The sequence below is a fragment of the Cynoglossus semilaevis genome, chromosome 4, assembly GCF_000523025.1.
Source record: "Cynoglossus semilaevis isolate Cse_v1.0 chromosome 4, Cse_v1.0, whole genome shotgun sequence".
NCBI lineage: Eukaryota > Metazoa > Chordata > Actinopteri > Pleuronectiformes > Cynoglossidae > Cynoglossus > Cynoglossus semilaevis.
The window spans coordinates 9,471,853-9,484,840 of record NC_024310.1 but is presented as its reverse complement, the minus strand read 5'-3'; the positions used below and the strand labels follow the sequence as shown (position 1 = coordinate 9,484,840).

At 42.5% G+C, this 12,988-nt stretch overlaps 2 protein-coding genes across 5 annotated transcripts in view; one reads left to right on the top strand and one right to left on the bottom strand.

The window, feature by feature from the left end:
- spred3 (sprouty related EVH1 domain containing 3) overlaps positions 1-4,804 on the top strand; it is an 11,820-nt gene extending 7,016 nt beyond the window's left edge. For all 4 annotated transcript variants that reach the window (XM_025054850.1, XM_017032286.2, XM_025054849.1 and 1 more), the window contains one exon: positions 1,611-4,804. In XM_025054850.1, the coding sequence (XP_024910618.1) occupies positions 1,611-2,612 (1,002 nt within the window). In that variant the 3' untranslated portion in view covers positions 2,613-4,804. The remainder of the gene's footprint in view (positions 1-1,610) is intronic.
- An 889-nt stretch (positions 4,805-5,693) lies between these two features.
- On the bottom strand, positions 5,694-12,805 carry dhx34 (DEAH (Asp-Glu-Ala-His) box polypeptide 34). The gene is made up of 16 exons (XM_008308981.3): positions 11,818-12,805; positions 11,290-11,601; positions 10,629-10,883; positions 10,414-10,516; positions 10,088-10,305; positions 9,830-10,004; positions 9,306-9,499; positions 9,127-9,228; positions 8,779-9,042; positions 8,443-8,616; positions 8,032-8,137; positions 7,618-7,724; positions 7,234-7,500; positions 6,969-7,154; positions 6,563-6,710; positions 5,694-6,472 (listed from the first exon to the last, which is right to left on the bottom strand). The coding sequence occupies exons 1-16, from the start codon at positions 12,520-12,522 to the stop codon at positions 6,330-6,332; spliced, it is 3,459 nt and encodes a 1,152-aa protein (XP_008307203.1). The 5' UTR covers positions 12,523-12,805; the 3' UTR covers positions 5,694-6,329.
- Between the last annotated feature and the right edge of the window lie 183 nt (positions 12,806-12,988).

Below are 12,988 nucleotides of genomic sequence, written 5' to 3'. Positions count from 1 at the left end.
ATGCATATTTCAAAAATCACCAAAAACTTTTACTACTTTTACTATTTGTTTTCGGAGATTTGTTCGGGAACTTATTGGTATAGCATTTTACTGTGATCAAAGGTTGGCATACCAAAAAGTATATATTTTCTGAATTTTAACCACAAAAATGGAGATAGTTACTCTAGTCAGGCAAATTAGTGTATTTTTGGTTATTTTTGACCAACTTTTTTTTTAATACTTTTTCCGGAACTTATTAGTATAGGATTTTACTGTGATCAAAAGTTGGCTGTTAAGTCTCCCGTTAAGGGGAACTGGTACGTAGCGCAATTTATAGCCCTCTTTTTGCTTCTCATCCCCAAGAATGTGGCCAAGTCTAAATGTTTTAGATTTAAAGCAGCGTTTTATTTTGCGAGGAATTGAAGAAAAAACAAAGACAAAATGTTTTAAACAAAAACAAGGGCTTCTCACTCCATTGCTACTAATTACAAGGAATTAAATGTAACATCAGATAAACCACACGGAGCACAGGGCAAGGTGTCAGCAGGACATAGCTCAAAGATGATGAAGGGAAGAGGGCTGTCGCCAGTCGGTATAAAAGGGCGCCATCAACCAATCCACTTACAGTTTACATGTCATGTGATCTTGCAAATACACAAAAGAAACCCACATACACTGGCAAGAGACAGAAAACACACAAAACAATCACACGACAGGTCCTCAGACAAGGGTTGTACCATTGGTGTACCAAAAAAGTAAATTTTTTCTGAATTTTTACCACAAAAATGGACATAGCTAAGTATTTTAAGGCAAATTAGACAATTTTTTGTCATTTTTGACCAACTTTTATTTTGTATTAGTATAGTATTTTATTGTGATCAAAGGTTGGTGTACCAAAAAAGTATATATTTTCTGAATTTTAGTATTTTAAGACAAATTAGTGTAGTTTTAGTTATTTTTGAGAAACATTTATTTTCGAAGTTTGGTTCAGAAACGTATTGCTAAAGTATTTTACTGTGATCAAAAGTTGGCGTACCAAAAAGTATATTTTTCTCGAATTTTAACCACAAAAATGGACATAGCTAAGTACTTTAAGGCAATTTTGTGTATTTTTAGTCATTTTTGAGAAAGTTTTATATAATGTAACTTTTGTTTTTTCAAATGTTTAGTGGTGATACTTGGAACACTTGGTTGAGTTTCAATACTATTAAGACATACTGTACCATGAGTAAAGAATGTCCCTCTTGTGGTGTGACAAGGTGAGGCTTTTACCTTTTAGTGTGTCTAGTGTGTCTTCCGGTGAGAATGTAGAACTTGTCCTTAACGAAGACGCAAGGTTTGTATGCTGATGTTTTCCTGGGCAAAGTGTCAGGGTCAGCTGAAAGAGAGTTTGTTAAAGAAGCTTTGTTAGTGCCATGCATGTGTTTGCCTCTTCTGAATCATTCTTAGTAACACAGGTGAGGGAGTCTATCTTTGGGGAAATTTGACATTTTAAGAATTTTTGGGGCACAAAAGTAAGTTTACTCAGACCAAGTTTGATATTTTTTAAAAACAAACCATTTGTTATGGTGGGCATCTGTAAACACACTACACACTGTTCTGTTCCTGACTCTCTCTATGTTCCTGTACAGATCCACACAAGGCCAGGACAGCACCAGCTCTCTCAAATGACCCCTGTGTTAAATCCCCCAGCACCCCCACCCCCACCTCCTGCTCCACCTACTCCTCCTGTGGGCCCCCCAGCCTCATCCCCTCTGTCCCCCCTTTCACCTACCATTTCTCTGCTGGAAGAAGGAGACCTTCGCAGTGTGGACCCATGCAAGGACCTCTGGGGGTCCAGAGGTTATGAGGACTACCGACGGGCAGGTACCACCAGAACTATGGTTGGGGGGCTAACTGGTGGAGTAGTTGTGGGTGGTGGAGGGAGTCACCAGGACAAGTCAGAGCTGTGCGTGGTTCGCTTCGAGAAGGAGCTGGCAGGAGTGGGAACTGCGGGCTGTGATGTGACAGTGAGCTTGGACAGTAAAGCTTCCCAGAGATTGTCCTCATCATCGCCCACTTGTACGTCCATGCCCAATGCTGTGTCAGGCGTGTCCTCAGGTGCCGGTTCGCCCCAGGAGACGGGAAAAGGCTCGCCCTCTCCATGCTGCATCCACGCCTCCCTGGCCACGCCCCGCTCACGGACTCGTAAGAGGGGAGGAGGCACCAGCAGCAGCGGGGACCAGGGCGTCATCTCGCCAGACGACGACAGCCCATGTCCTCAGGCTTCATCCTGCTCGTCTCGCTGTGTGTACTGTCGCTCTGTTTTCAGCGCATCAGAAAATGGGCGAGGCCGCTGCAGAGATGCCCCCGACCCAGCCCTGCACTGCCTACGCCAGTGGACCTGTGTGTGGTGTGCAGAGAGCCTGCTCTACCACTGCATGTCAGACTCTGAGGGAGAGTTCTGGGAGCCTTGTTCATGTGATGACTCCATGGGGGGTCACCCACACCCCCTTTGCTGTGCCCGCTGGTTGGCCCTCCTGGCCCTGTCGCTCTTCGTGCCCTGCATGTGCTGCTACCTACCTTTGCGCGCCTGCCTACGGTGTGGGGAAAGGTGTGGCTGCTGCGGGGGAAAGCACAAGGCGGTCCGATGAGGCCAGGCTTGGGGGTGGGAGGGGTTCCCTGGACCTGGGGGATTTGGATATCAAAAGGAGAGACCATTTGAAGGGATGTAGGAGGTGGAAGTTGGTGCTCTCCTTGAGCCAGACCTCTGACGTGGCCCTCCAAAGCCCCCGGGCCTTCCACTGCATTCCGCTCTTTCTACTTTCAACCTGGGGCCTTCCTCTGTGGTCCACACCTGCTGAAGGTGTGCTGTACTCAGACCAGGCTCTGTGGGAGTCATCTGGAGCCTTCATTGTGGATTTCCCAAGGTTGGCTCTTCTACAGTTCCACAGCAGTCGGTGACTATGTTGCAAGAAGAGTGGCAGAAACAAAGATGGTGTGTACACTGTTTCAAATGTCCGTTTTTTTTTTTATTTAGAAAGATAAAAAAAATCCCACAAAAACAAAAGATGTTTATATATATAAAATTGATTGTAATAATTTAAATTGGTATATTTTATTACATGTAAACCATTTCGAGAGTACACCCAACACCCATCACCACCTACTGCCCACCGCTCACACAGACATGTATTCGTGAACATGAGATTTTGGCCTGTTTATCAGTCAGATGAAGAGAAATCACACTTTACCTCTAATTTTACCTCAAATGTTTCTCCAACCCTGGTGAAAGGAGATAAAGCAGAGAGAGACCAATGAAGGAAATGGGTGCAAAACACAGAGTATTAGCATCGGAGACTGCTGCGGTCAGACCAAAGTGAATCGAGGACAGGTTATCAAACACAAAGGGACAATTAGTCTGAGGGGAAGTTGCAATGACAACCACAAAAACTTAAAAGTCGTAATGTAATTCATTATAATAAGTTGAATCCATTCACACACACACACAAACCATCTGTCAGTCCTGAGACCACATTTCCTAAAAAATTCTTTTGCATATTTTCTACTTGAATAGAAAATGTCACGTCCGACCACTGTTGGTGTTGAATTAGTTTAGGTGCTTAAAACAGGCCTCTGTTCCAGAGTCTAGTCTACCTACTGAGATGACACTTCGTCCCCCAGACAAAAACCAAGACCAGTCCGCTGCGCTTGCGAATCTAAAGATGTGTCTGGGCCTTTGAATGAGACGTCACATGAAAAGAAAAACAGGAAAAGAGAATTAAGTGCAATGAACAATAAACTTAGAGAGTATTTTTGTACCAGTCATCACATTTAGAAAAACCTGCAGAAGATACAGAGAAGTGAATACTCTGGTGAGCTGCTGTGTTCAGTGTGAAGGAGAAACGCTAAAAAAAAAATTTGGGAACCCACCTGTCTGTGAGTAGCAGCATGTAGCTCACACGTGTGATTTTGAACGTGCGTGCTGTGAACTGTGGAACCTGTGATGAGGATGGAGACGGAGGAGCTTGTACAAAGTTGAATGGAGGGAATGTCTTTGTTTGCTGAATGTCGCTTTAAGTATTTTTGTTTTGGGTTTTTGTTTCTTCCCAAAAAGCTGCTATTTTAACCCCTTCACTTCCATTGAGCAGTTTGTCTGGTGCTGAGGCTTCTTCATTCCACCCAGGGCTGTGTGGCTGCTTCATAGAGCTTTGAATTAAGTTTGAGAATAGACTTTAAAACCAATTAACTGTAAAGTAAACACTCACTGGGAGTGAGGCTACAGCTCACCCAGGTAAACAACTGTACCTAAAAAACCAACGGACTCTTCGTGTCTACCGTAAAGCCCTATCTCTAGAATGTTTTCTTTCCATTCCCTTCCATTTTCCCAGCTGGTCCTAGTTAAAAATGAGAGTCAAGTAATCGAGTTTTGAGTCTTGGTGAGTCCTCGTGTCACGTTCCCCACACCGGTAGAGTTGCGCAAAGTTCTATTCGTCATCTTTACATTGACTTTGTATGTGCGTTAGTCACACATAAAATGTGTGTTTCTTTTGCTTCTTGTTTTACTTTTTCTTTGCGAGTATAGGTTGTTGCCACTACTTGAGCTGCACTATTTTCACTTAAGGAACCCGAATTGAAACACTTAAAGTGGAACAGCCAATAGGGACGCCGGTTTCATTTCCAGACCAAACAGATTCATAGCTGTACAACACAAACTACTCAACTTTATAACAAGCAGCCACATTTGTAAAGACAACAAATATTTACAATATAAATATAGAAATATTCTGACCAAAATAAATAATAAAAAATAATTGTTTGTATTTTAAAAAAAAATACAAATAAACCTGTCCGCAGTTTATCTTAAATGACTTAGTAAAAATACTTCCAGTCTCTAAATTGAACTTTCCTGACCTGCTGTATTTTATGACGCACTAATATTGATCTTTACTTTAAACATGCTTTGTTTTATATGCTTTAAAATCTTGTTAAAAACAATCAGTATTTAATCTCAATACAATCTCCCACAACCCACTGTGGGTGCTGACCCAGTAGCAGGACATTACTGCCAGAGATACAGTCAAAGACTTGATATTTATTATGCTGAAATTTGAATTGTTAATCATAAAATGCTAAATTGTTAACTTTTAAATATTCTTTTTACAATAAGCATTATAATGGAAAATTATTGTTTTGTGTCAAATGGAATAAGGTTATTAGATTCGACAAATTTAGAGGAACCAATAGAAAGTTTCTACTTTTGTCTCTCATCCTTTGTCTCAAATATAAAATCAGTGCAGCGTTTCAGTATGTGAAAAGGGAGAAGGTTCCAAGTTCTTAGACCAGGACTCCTGACTGTGTCTTTCTCCTTATCTGAGCTCCAAAAAAAAAAAAAAAAACTCCGTCACCTGACTTCCATTCCCTGGTTCTGTCATTTTTTCTTTCCGACAAATTTCCCGCTAATCGTGCAACATCTACACACACCAACACTTGTCTTCACCCCATGGTGCATATACACAGAACTAGTGAAGCCAATGCACAGTCTGCTCCTCCTGGTCAGAAAAAGGTGATTGAATCCAGAAAGGACAGTGATGTGATCACAACCGCAGCCCCTAGCCCCGCCCCCTCCGACCCCTACATCTTAATAAATGTGCCTTTTGATTTGAGTAATCAATACCTTATGATTTCTACGTAACTCTGTATTAAGTACTATTTTCTTTCTTTTTTTTTCTCGGTTTTGATTTCTGCCAACGTGCATATTTTGTAATGTATGTATTTATTAGTTTGAAAAGTAATTGATGAGATATTAACTGTTTATTTATTTATTGAGATATTTATTCTGATTCTTTATTTTTTTGAGACAAGTTTTTATCTTCCGTGCTGTCTTACTTCTGACTTTGTGCCAATGTGCTGCTTTGAGGTGTTACATATCGTGGGTTTGTATCATTATTAAACCCTCACTCTATATTTTAAATTGGTGTCGTCTTCCGTCACTTATTTTCAACTCAAAAGGCATTTATTTGTAGGATATTTGAGGATACAGGAAAGATATCTTCTACCTCCTTCTTCCTATTTATTTCTATCCTTTATTTTCTTTAATAGATTTTGTTGTCTTATGTTTTCTATTTCTTCCTGTTCATCTTCCCCCAGTCTCAGTTTTTTCTACTACTTTTGCAAGGTCAGGTATTTATCACTATAAAGATTTGTTTTAACACTAAAGATTCAGAAATATATTTTATTCAAAGACAGCAGTTCTATTTGTTGCAACATCAACAGAAACTACCATCTGAGACAAGTATTTTCAGTTACTGCTTTTGTACAAAACAACATTCAATTAAAAATCTGAATCTGCAGAAGAACAAAAAAAAGAGCTACTTAACAGAATACATGTGCTGCCGTTTATGTTTGAGGATCTCAGTGGGGGTGAGCGTAAGGTCTTCATTACAAACATCACAGTGGAAAACTCTGGTGAGACTGGACACTGAGGATGAGGTGGCTTTTTCCCGCCCAGCTTCTAAAAAAAACAACAAAACATAAACAGTTAGTGAAATAAACTTAAAGAAATACCTTATAAAAATAATATTACAAAAAAAAATATGCTGACCTTCCTCCTCCAGCTGCTGCTGTTCCCCTGCCGGCCTGCAGGAGGCCTCGTGCGTCATGCGTTCCAGTGGAGTCAGAGGCATGTAGAGGTCACAGTTAGGACAACTCCAGAATGTGCGTAGACACTCGCTGTAGAGATCCCTGGAATCCTGCACATGACAAACAAGGATGGATGAAAGACAGTAATATGTTAACTTTTCATTCAACTCACACTCAGACTGTTGTGAAAGATTAAATAGAATAGTAATGGAAGATTTTTTCACTTATTTGTTACTGTTTCAAATGTTTGGATATTAATTTTAGTTTTCTCTGAGAGACAAGTTGATTTTTGAAGATTTAATTTACAGACATTCATGTCTGTTGTGTTCGTTTCACGCCGACCCACAGTTCTCTTTGTGATCACTCACAGCTAAGCAGTTGTAGGTGAAGAAGCTGGTGACGATGAGACCTCCTTTAATGTGGTGTGGCTTGAGTTTGGCTCCTGGAAACAGAGGGTTCACATCTGGAATTTTGCTACGAGACAGGTCAGATGAAGGGCCGATGTAGAGGTTCTGGATCTGCAGAGCTGTCAGTCGCTGCAGACAGTAAATGACCTGGAGAGGAAGACGGCGCATGAACAGAGAGAGCGGGGAGTATGATGTCACAGGACACCAGATCGGTGTGGCGTAGTACCTCGGTGTAGAGCAGGAACCGGACCAAGCCGTCGATCAGCTTCTCCAAGGCTTTGCGAGACACTCCTGGAGCTGCTGATTCTGCCTGTGCGCTCTGTCCCAGCTGGACCTGCAGGACACGCTCCCACTCCGTCCTGAGGGTTAAAGCTGTGGACAGCACCTTCAGAGCCTCCTCTGGCTCCTTCAACTCCACCTCCAGCCAGCCGTCCACTACCAGACGTGTGCAGTCCGCATTGCTGTCCACAGAGTTGGCAACAAGCAGCAGAGTCTGGAGAGCAAAGGGTGAATAAGTCAGAGTTGTGGGTTGTTGTGTGACTGGGTGATTAACACATTCAAACTCTGAATTCAGGATGAACACAGAGATGTCCAATAACCTGTCACTAACCTGCAGGGCTGGAATCCGCACACAGTTGGACAAATATGGCTTGTTGGTCTCCAGCAGAGTGACAAAGGCTAGCAGCTGATGTTTGGTGCTTTCCTTGTGATCAGGACCTGCAGGAAACAAAAAATGGCTCAAAAATAAGGTCAGGGATATTAGTGTGGAACTGCAGACCCGACATTGATCCACTACATATGAACATGAAACAGAAAAAGGTTTGATGTTGTCTGGTAAAACCTTAAATTTAACACCATGTCATGAAAGAGTCAAATATTTTGTTATCACTGATTATGGGACAGTGGCCAGTCATCTGGGTGTGTCAAAAGTTAAAAAGGAAAAGGAGAGGTTGCACCAATGTGCTTTTCATGTGCTTTTTTCATCTTTAAAACAGAGTTAAAACACGACATTGGTGAGGTTTACCCGTTTCTCTAGCATCATGCTCAGGAACATGGAGGACCTCTGGGTCACTGGCAAACACACTGGTCGGGTGAATCACCACTCCCTGCTTATTTTTCGTGTGAAACACCTGCAGAAATAAAAATTGTTATTTTTTACTACAAGACTAAATAAAGTATAGATGGAGGTTTCCTGACTTTAGAGTAGGTGGAAACAGCCACATGCCCTTTGCACGGGACATAAGATAAACATTCATTCATTCCTTGTGTTCTCCAGCACAGGCTCTTTAAGAGCAACACATCTCTCCCAGTAACGCCCTGTAATTGGTTAATATCTCAGAGGAGGTGCATCAGTGTAGGCTCCTTTATGGTGATGTACAGCTGTCCTTTCTTTAAGGTCTAAAACCAAACAATATTATTCTGCATGTGGACTGACCTGGTCTGAGTCTTTGCGGGTGGTGTTGTGTTCATCAGGGATCGCCAGCTGAGGGTAAAGGCCTCGACACAACAGAAGCTTGAGCAGAGCCTGATGACGGGAGGACATGTCCTGACTGACAGTGACGGCCTCCTGCAGCTCTGACATGTTGTGACGCAACTTGAACTTAACTTCCTGTTTGAGAACAAGCAAATAATTAACATTGTTCATTGCTTTGAAGTATAAACATAGTAGACACAATCATGCCCATTATGATGTAACATGTGTCCCCACATGGGGTCACCTTTAATAGTTGATTAAAAAAAATCATCTGACAATCGTGTCCTGTGGGTTCACCTGAATGTCTACATCCTGGCCTGACCCTTCCTTGTCCTTTTTCCTTCTTCGTGTGTCCTCAGTGTCTGATCCTGAGGACATATCTCCATCCTGTCCCTCCTCCAACTTCAGGACTTTACGCTTACTCTTCTCCTGATGCTCATGGTCTCTCTTCAGCTGATGCAGCTTCCTCCTCTCTGTGAGCCTCTCCCTGCGCTGCCCACGATCTCCATCAGGGGCAGCGTTGCGCTCTCCTTCCAGTAGGCTGTGGCTTCTGAGCAGGTCCTGTTAATCACACAGGAAGATGATGAGAATAACTCCCAAACTAGTCAAACTAACTCAAACTGCCATCATCTGTTGGATCAGTACCCGGAACTGTCTGCGGAGGTTGACCATCTCATAAAGTCTCTGTTCCTCTAAGCCCCGCCTCCTGCACCACTTCCTTGAGCCTCCACCTCTTTCTCCCTTCACCTGTTGAATCCATAAATTTACCAGCTTTATTGTCACGATCTTCCCTCAAAACATACACCACACATTATTCCACTGACCTCCACCCAGGCATTAAAAGTGTTGAGCAGCGTGAAGGGGTCTCCCTGGTTGCTGTGCAGGGGCTGGCAGGCTGTGGAGCAGTCAGGATTTTGCTGTGAGCTGCGCAGAAACGGTGACTGAACGCTGAGAGCCGCCGCTACGGTCAACACTGGCTCCACCAAATTAAACACGGAGCCTAGAACCAGCATCTTTCCTGCGGGAACGCAAATACAAACAACAAAAGTTGGGCAACGTCAACAGATTAGACAATTCTTCAGATTTAGATCTGAAAATGACAGGAGACCATCAGTCAGACAGGAGGTTGGTTTGATTGATAAGACTTATTCATCTGAGAGAAAGACATATAAAAGGAAACATAATGATATTTTAAATCTCGTGCATGTAGCCCAGAATCTCAAACTAAAAAAAATGTATACAAAAAAAGCCACTCATGATGGGTTTTTTATGGGGTGGGGTTCAATCTCTTCTTATGCGGAGTCAAAAAAGTGCAGGTAAGTGCAAATTTTAGTGCAGATAATTTTACCAATTACAACATCCACTGGAAGTTGTGACAGTAAATTGCCAATAGATGTCAGGTCTCCATTGTTGTCGAGCGCCCCCTGCTCTTTAAGGTAAGTTACTGCGGTCTGAATACTGGAAGCAGGAGGTGGATCAATAAAGACGAAGGAAAGAGGATCTCCGAGTCCCATGCTCTTCATCTATAGGAAGAAAACAAAGGTAAAATTATCCAGAAGTTATGACTGGAGGTGGACAGATCTGAGTGAATGTCTTTCCAAAGGACCTGGAGGATGAGGGAGTCCAGAGCCACTCTGTGGATTTCAGGAACGGGGTAGGGTGCAAAGGCATCATAGTCAGACTCTGCATATAAGCGGTAACAAATTCCTGGACCTGTGCGTCCGGCTCGACCTTTTCTCTGCTCAGAACTGGCTCTGCTGATCCAGAACTCCTGCAGACGCTGCATCTTAGCCTTGGGATCAAAACTCATTTCCTTGACTTTGCCTGAAGAAGAGCAAATTTAACAACATTTACTTACATTCTAGTTGTTTTAGGTCAATTCAGATTAGATTCAAATTAGTGCCGGCCTTGATTCTACTCCGATTTCCATACCTGAGTCTACAACAAAACGTACTCCGTCGATAGTAACAGAGGTTTCAGCGATATTGGTGGCGATGATACATTTCCTCACTCCAGGAGGTGAGATGTCAAACACCTGAGTATGACAACACACCAAAAGAGAATGAAGAACTGCTTTAATACAACTAGACATGTTGAAAAACGCAAATGTCATATATTCACTCTACTACAAACAAATGTGTAAGTGCCTTATCCTGCTGGGCCAGAGAGAGCGTGCTGTGAAGCGGTAACACTATCCAACGACGAGTGTGCGTGGCATAAACCTGACACGCTTCCTGTATGGTGGATATTTCTGCCACACCACTGAGAAAAAGAAGCAGGTCGCCTCGTTCCTCAGGTGGGTAACGGTGGTCGATTCCCTGCAGGATGCGAAGGTAAGGTCTGGGATCCAGTTTCTCTGAACGTGAGGGCTGTTCCTCAGGTGGAATGGGCTGATAAATCACCTACACACAGGTGTAATGACAATATTAATGATAGTGCTGTTATGTATAAACACACAAATATTTTACATTTTCTATTGAATATAAATGTATTAACATAAGAAATTTGTAAAAATGTGATTCAAATTGTACTGGTTCGACTTGTACAATCAAACCAGTACAATATAAGTACAAATTAAATTACTGGGGGGTTTTTCATGAAAAAAATCATTTACATTTTTAAACATGTTTACTTCTCATGGATCATTTATGTGTCCAAAAGTTAAATTAAAGGGAAATGTAATAGGTTTTAGACTTTTGGCATTACATGCTCTAACCATAACCTATTAAATAAATGTATTCACACCTGTAACTGTTTATAGTGTAGCTTAGATTGATCCCTTACTTCTAATCTCCACTTCCTCCTCACCTGTATAGGAAACAGTCTGCCTGGCACCTGCAGCACTGGTGCACCTCCAAAATAGTTAGAGAAAAGTTTGATGTTGATTGTGGCAGACATGAGAACGAGACATAGGTCTGGACGTTCAGACACCAAAGTGCGTAGAACCCCAAGAAGGAAGTCGCAGTGAAGGTGTCTCTCATGGACCTCGTCCACTATCACCACTTGGTACTGGGCCAGTGTCCTGTCATGCTGGATCTGACGCAGCAGCAGCCCCTCTGTCAGGAACAGCAGTTTGGTGGCTGTGGTCCGGCTGCCTTCAAAGCGGATTTGGTATCCTACCTGAAAGTCACAACAATATTTAGTAGATGTATATAGATTTGGTTGTCAATTACTCAACTGTTAGATAACTAAAACATAATTAGAATGCCATTTCTAAAAGTCAACTGACCATTTTATAAAATTGTAATATGGTCTGGATTTTTTCTTTACATATATAATCACATTTCACGTTAAGGTTTTGCTTTATATTTTTGTCTAATAAGACTATTGACTGACCTTTGAGCCATACTGATTGAGACTCTCAAAGCTGACTCTCTTTGCTAGGGAGATGCATGCAATTCTTCGAGGCTCGGTGCAGGCGATGTAGCTGAAGCCTGCAGAGAGAAGATACTGAGGAACTTGGGTTGATTTCCCACAGCCTGTGTCCCCCGCCACCACAACCACTCGGTGTCTTCGCACGAGCTCCACTATCTTGTCCCGGTACTGGTAGATTGGAAGATTTTTTTGTTCGCGACGGAGTTTTGCCAGTTTGCTAAAGCTCTGCTTTTGCCAGAAGTCCAGAAAATGCAGCAGAGTCAGTCGGCAGTCTGCGATCTCCTGATCACCAGGCCCAGATGATTTATCTCTGCTCCGGTGCCCTGTTTTCCCAAGGCGCTCCTCGATGTCCCTGGTGCAAACCGACAAGTTGATGCGGTAGCGAGCATCGTACTCCACAGGAAGACCAATATCCATTTTGGACGATTTTCCCTTGTCTTTTCTTTTAGCATCCTCGGCATTTCGACTACCTCCTTCTGAGGAACACATGTCCTTCTTTGTTTTAAACCTCTGGAATCGGTCGAAGAAAGTCCAGAACTCCCTATGCTCCGCGCTGCCGGCCTGGATGTAGTCATGGTGGCGGAAGAAAATGTCGTCTAGCTGAGTTCGGCAGTGTGGACTACTCCAGTCCCAGCTGCGGCGGTCTCTCTTTCTGTCTGACTCCATACGTACCAGGGTTTTCTCATTCCACCTCTCCCGTTGAAAGCTAATGAGTTACAACATGTCTCTACGATTCGTCTACAAACCAGCGACTTAATGAACCTCGCTGCTGTATTTAACGTCAATAAAAAACTTTCTTTGTTCCGTTGTCCAAAGTCGTCTAAAATGTCAGTAATTGTAAAAGGAAAAAAAACAGAATAAATATACAACAGCACAGTGATAAAAGAAACAAACAAGCAAAACTGCAGCACCACCACCACCACCACTAAAGGAAATGGAGGGACAATAATACTGTAGGACTATTTCCGTTCCGTCCTCTAAAACATTCCGGTCAGTGTTAGTTCAGGTCATTTTTACAATCTGCACCCGGGACACAACACTCGCAAAATGTGTATGTATGTGTGACATCGACAAGTCTTAATACAAAACAAGATAAAATAAAATAATAATAAAATAAAATTTTAAAAAAGCA

Bases quoted from the DNA above. Each gene is read 5' to 3' on its own strand.
- dhx34 (XM_008308981.3), bottom strand. From the start codon at position 12,522: ATGGAGTCAGACAGAAAGAGAGACCGCCGCAGCTGGGACTGGAGTAGT. The intron at 10,517-10,628 runs GCACTTACACAT...TGTCATACTCAG, and splicing joins CTCTGGCCCAGCAGGATAAG to GTGTTTGACATCTCACCTCC. The intron at 7,155-7,233 runs GTACTACGCCAC...CTTCCTCTCCAG, and splicing joins GGTTCCTGCTCTACACCGAG to GTCATTTACTGTCTGCAGCG.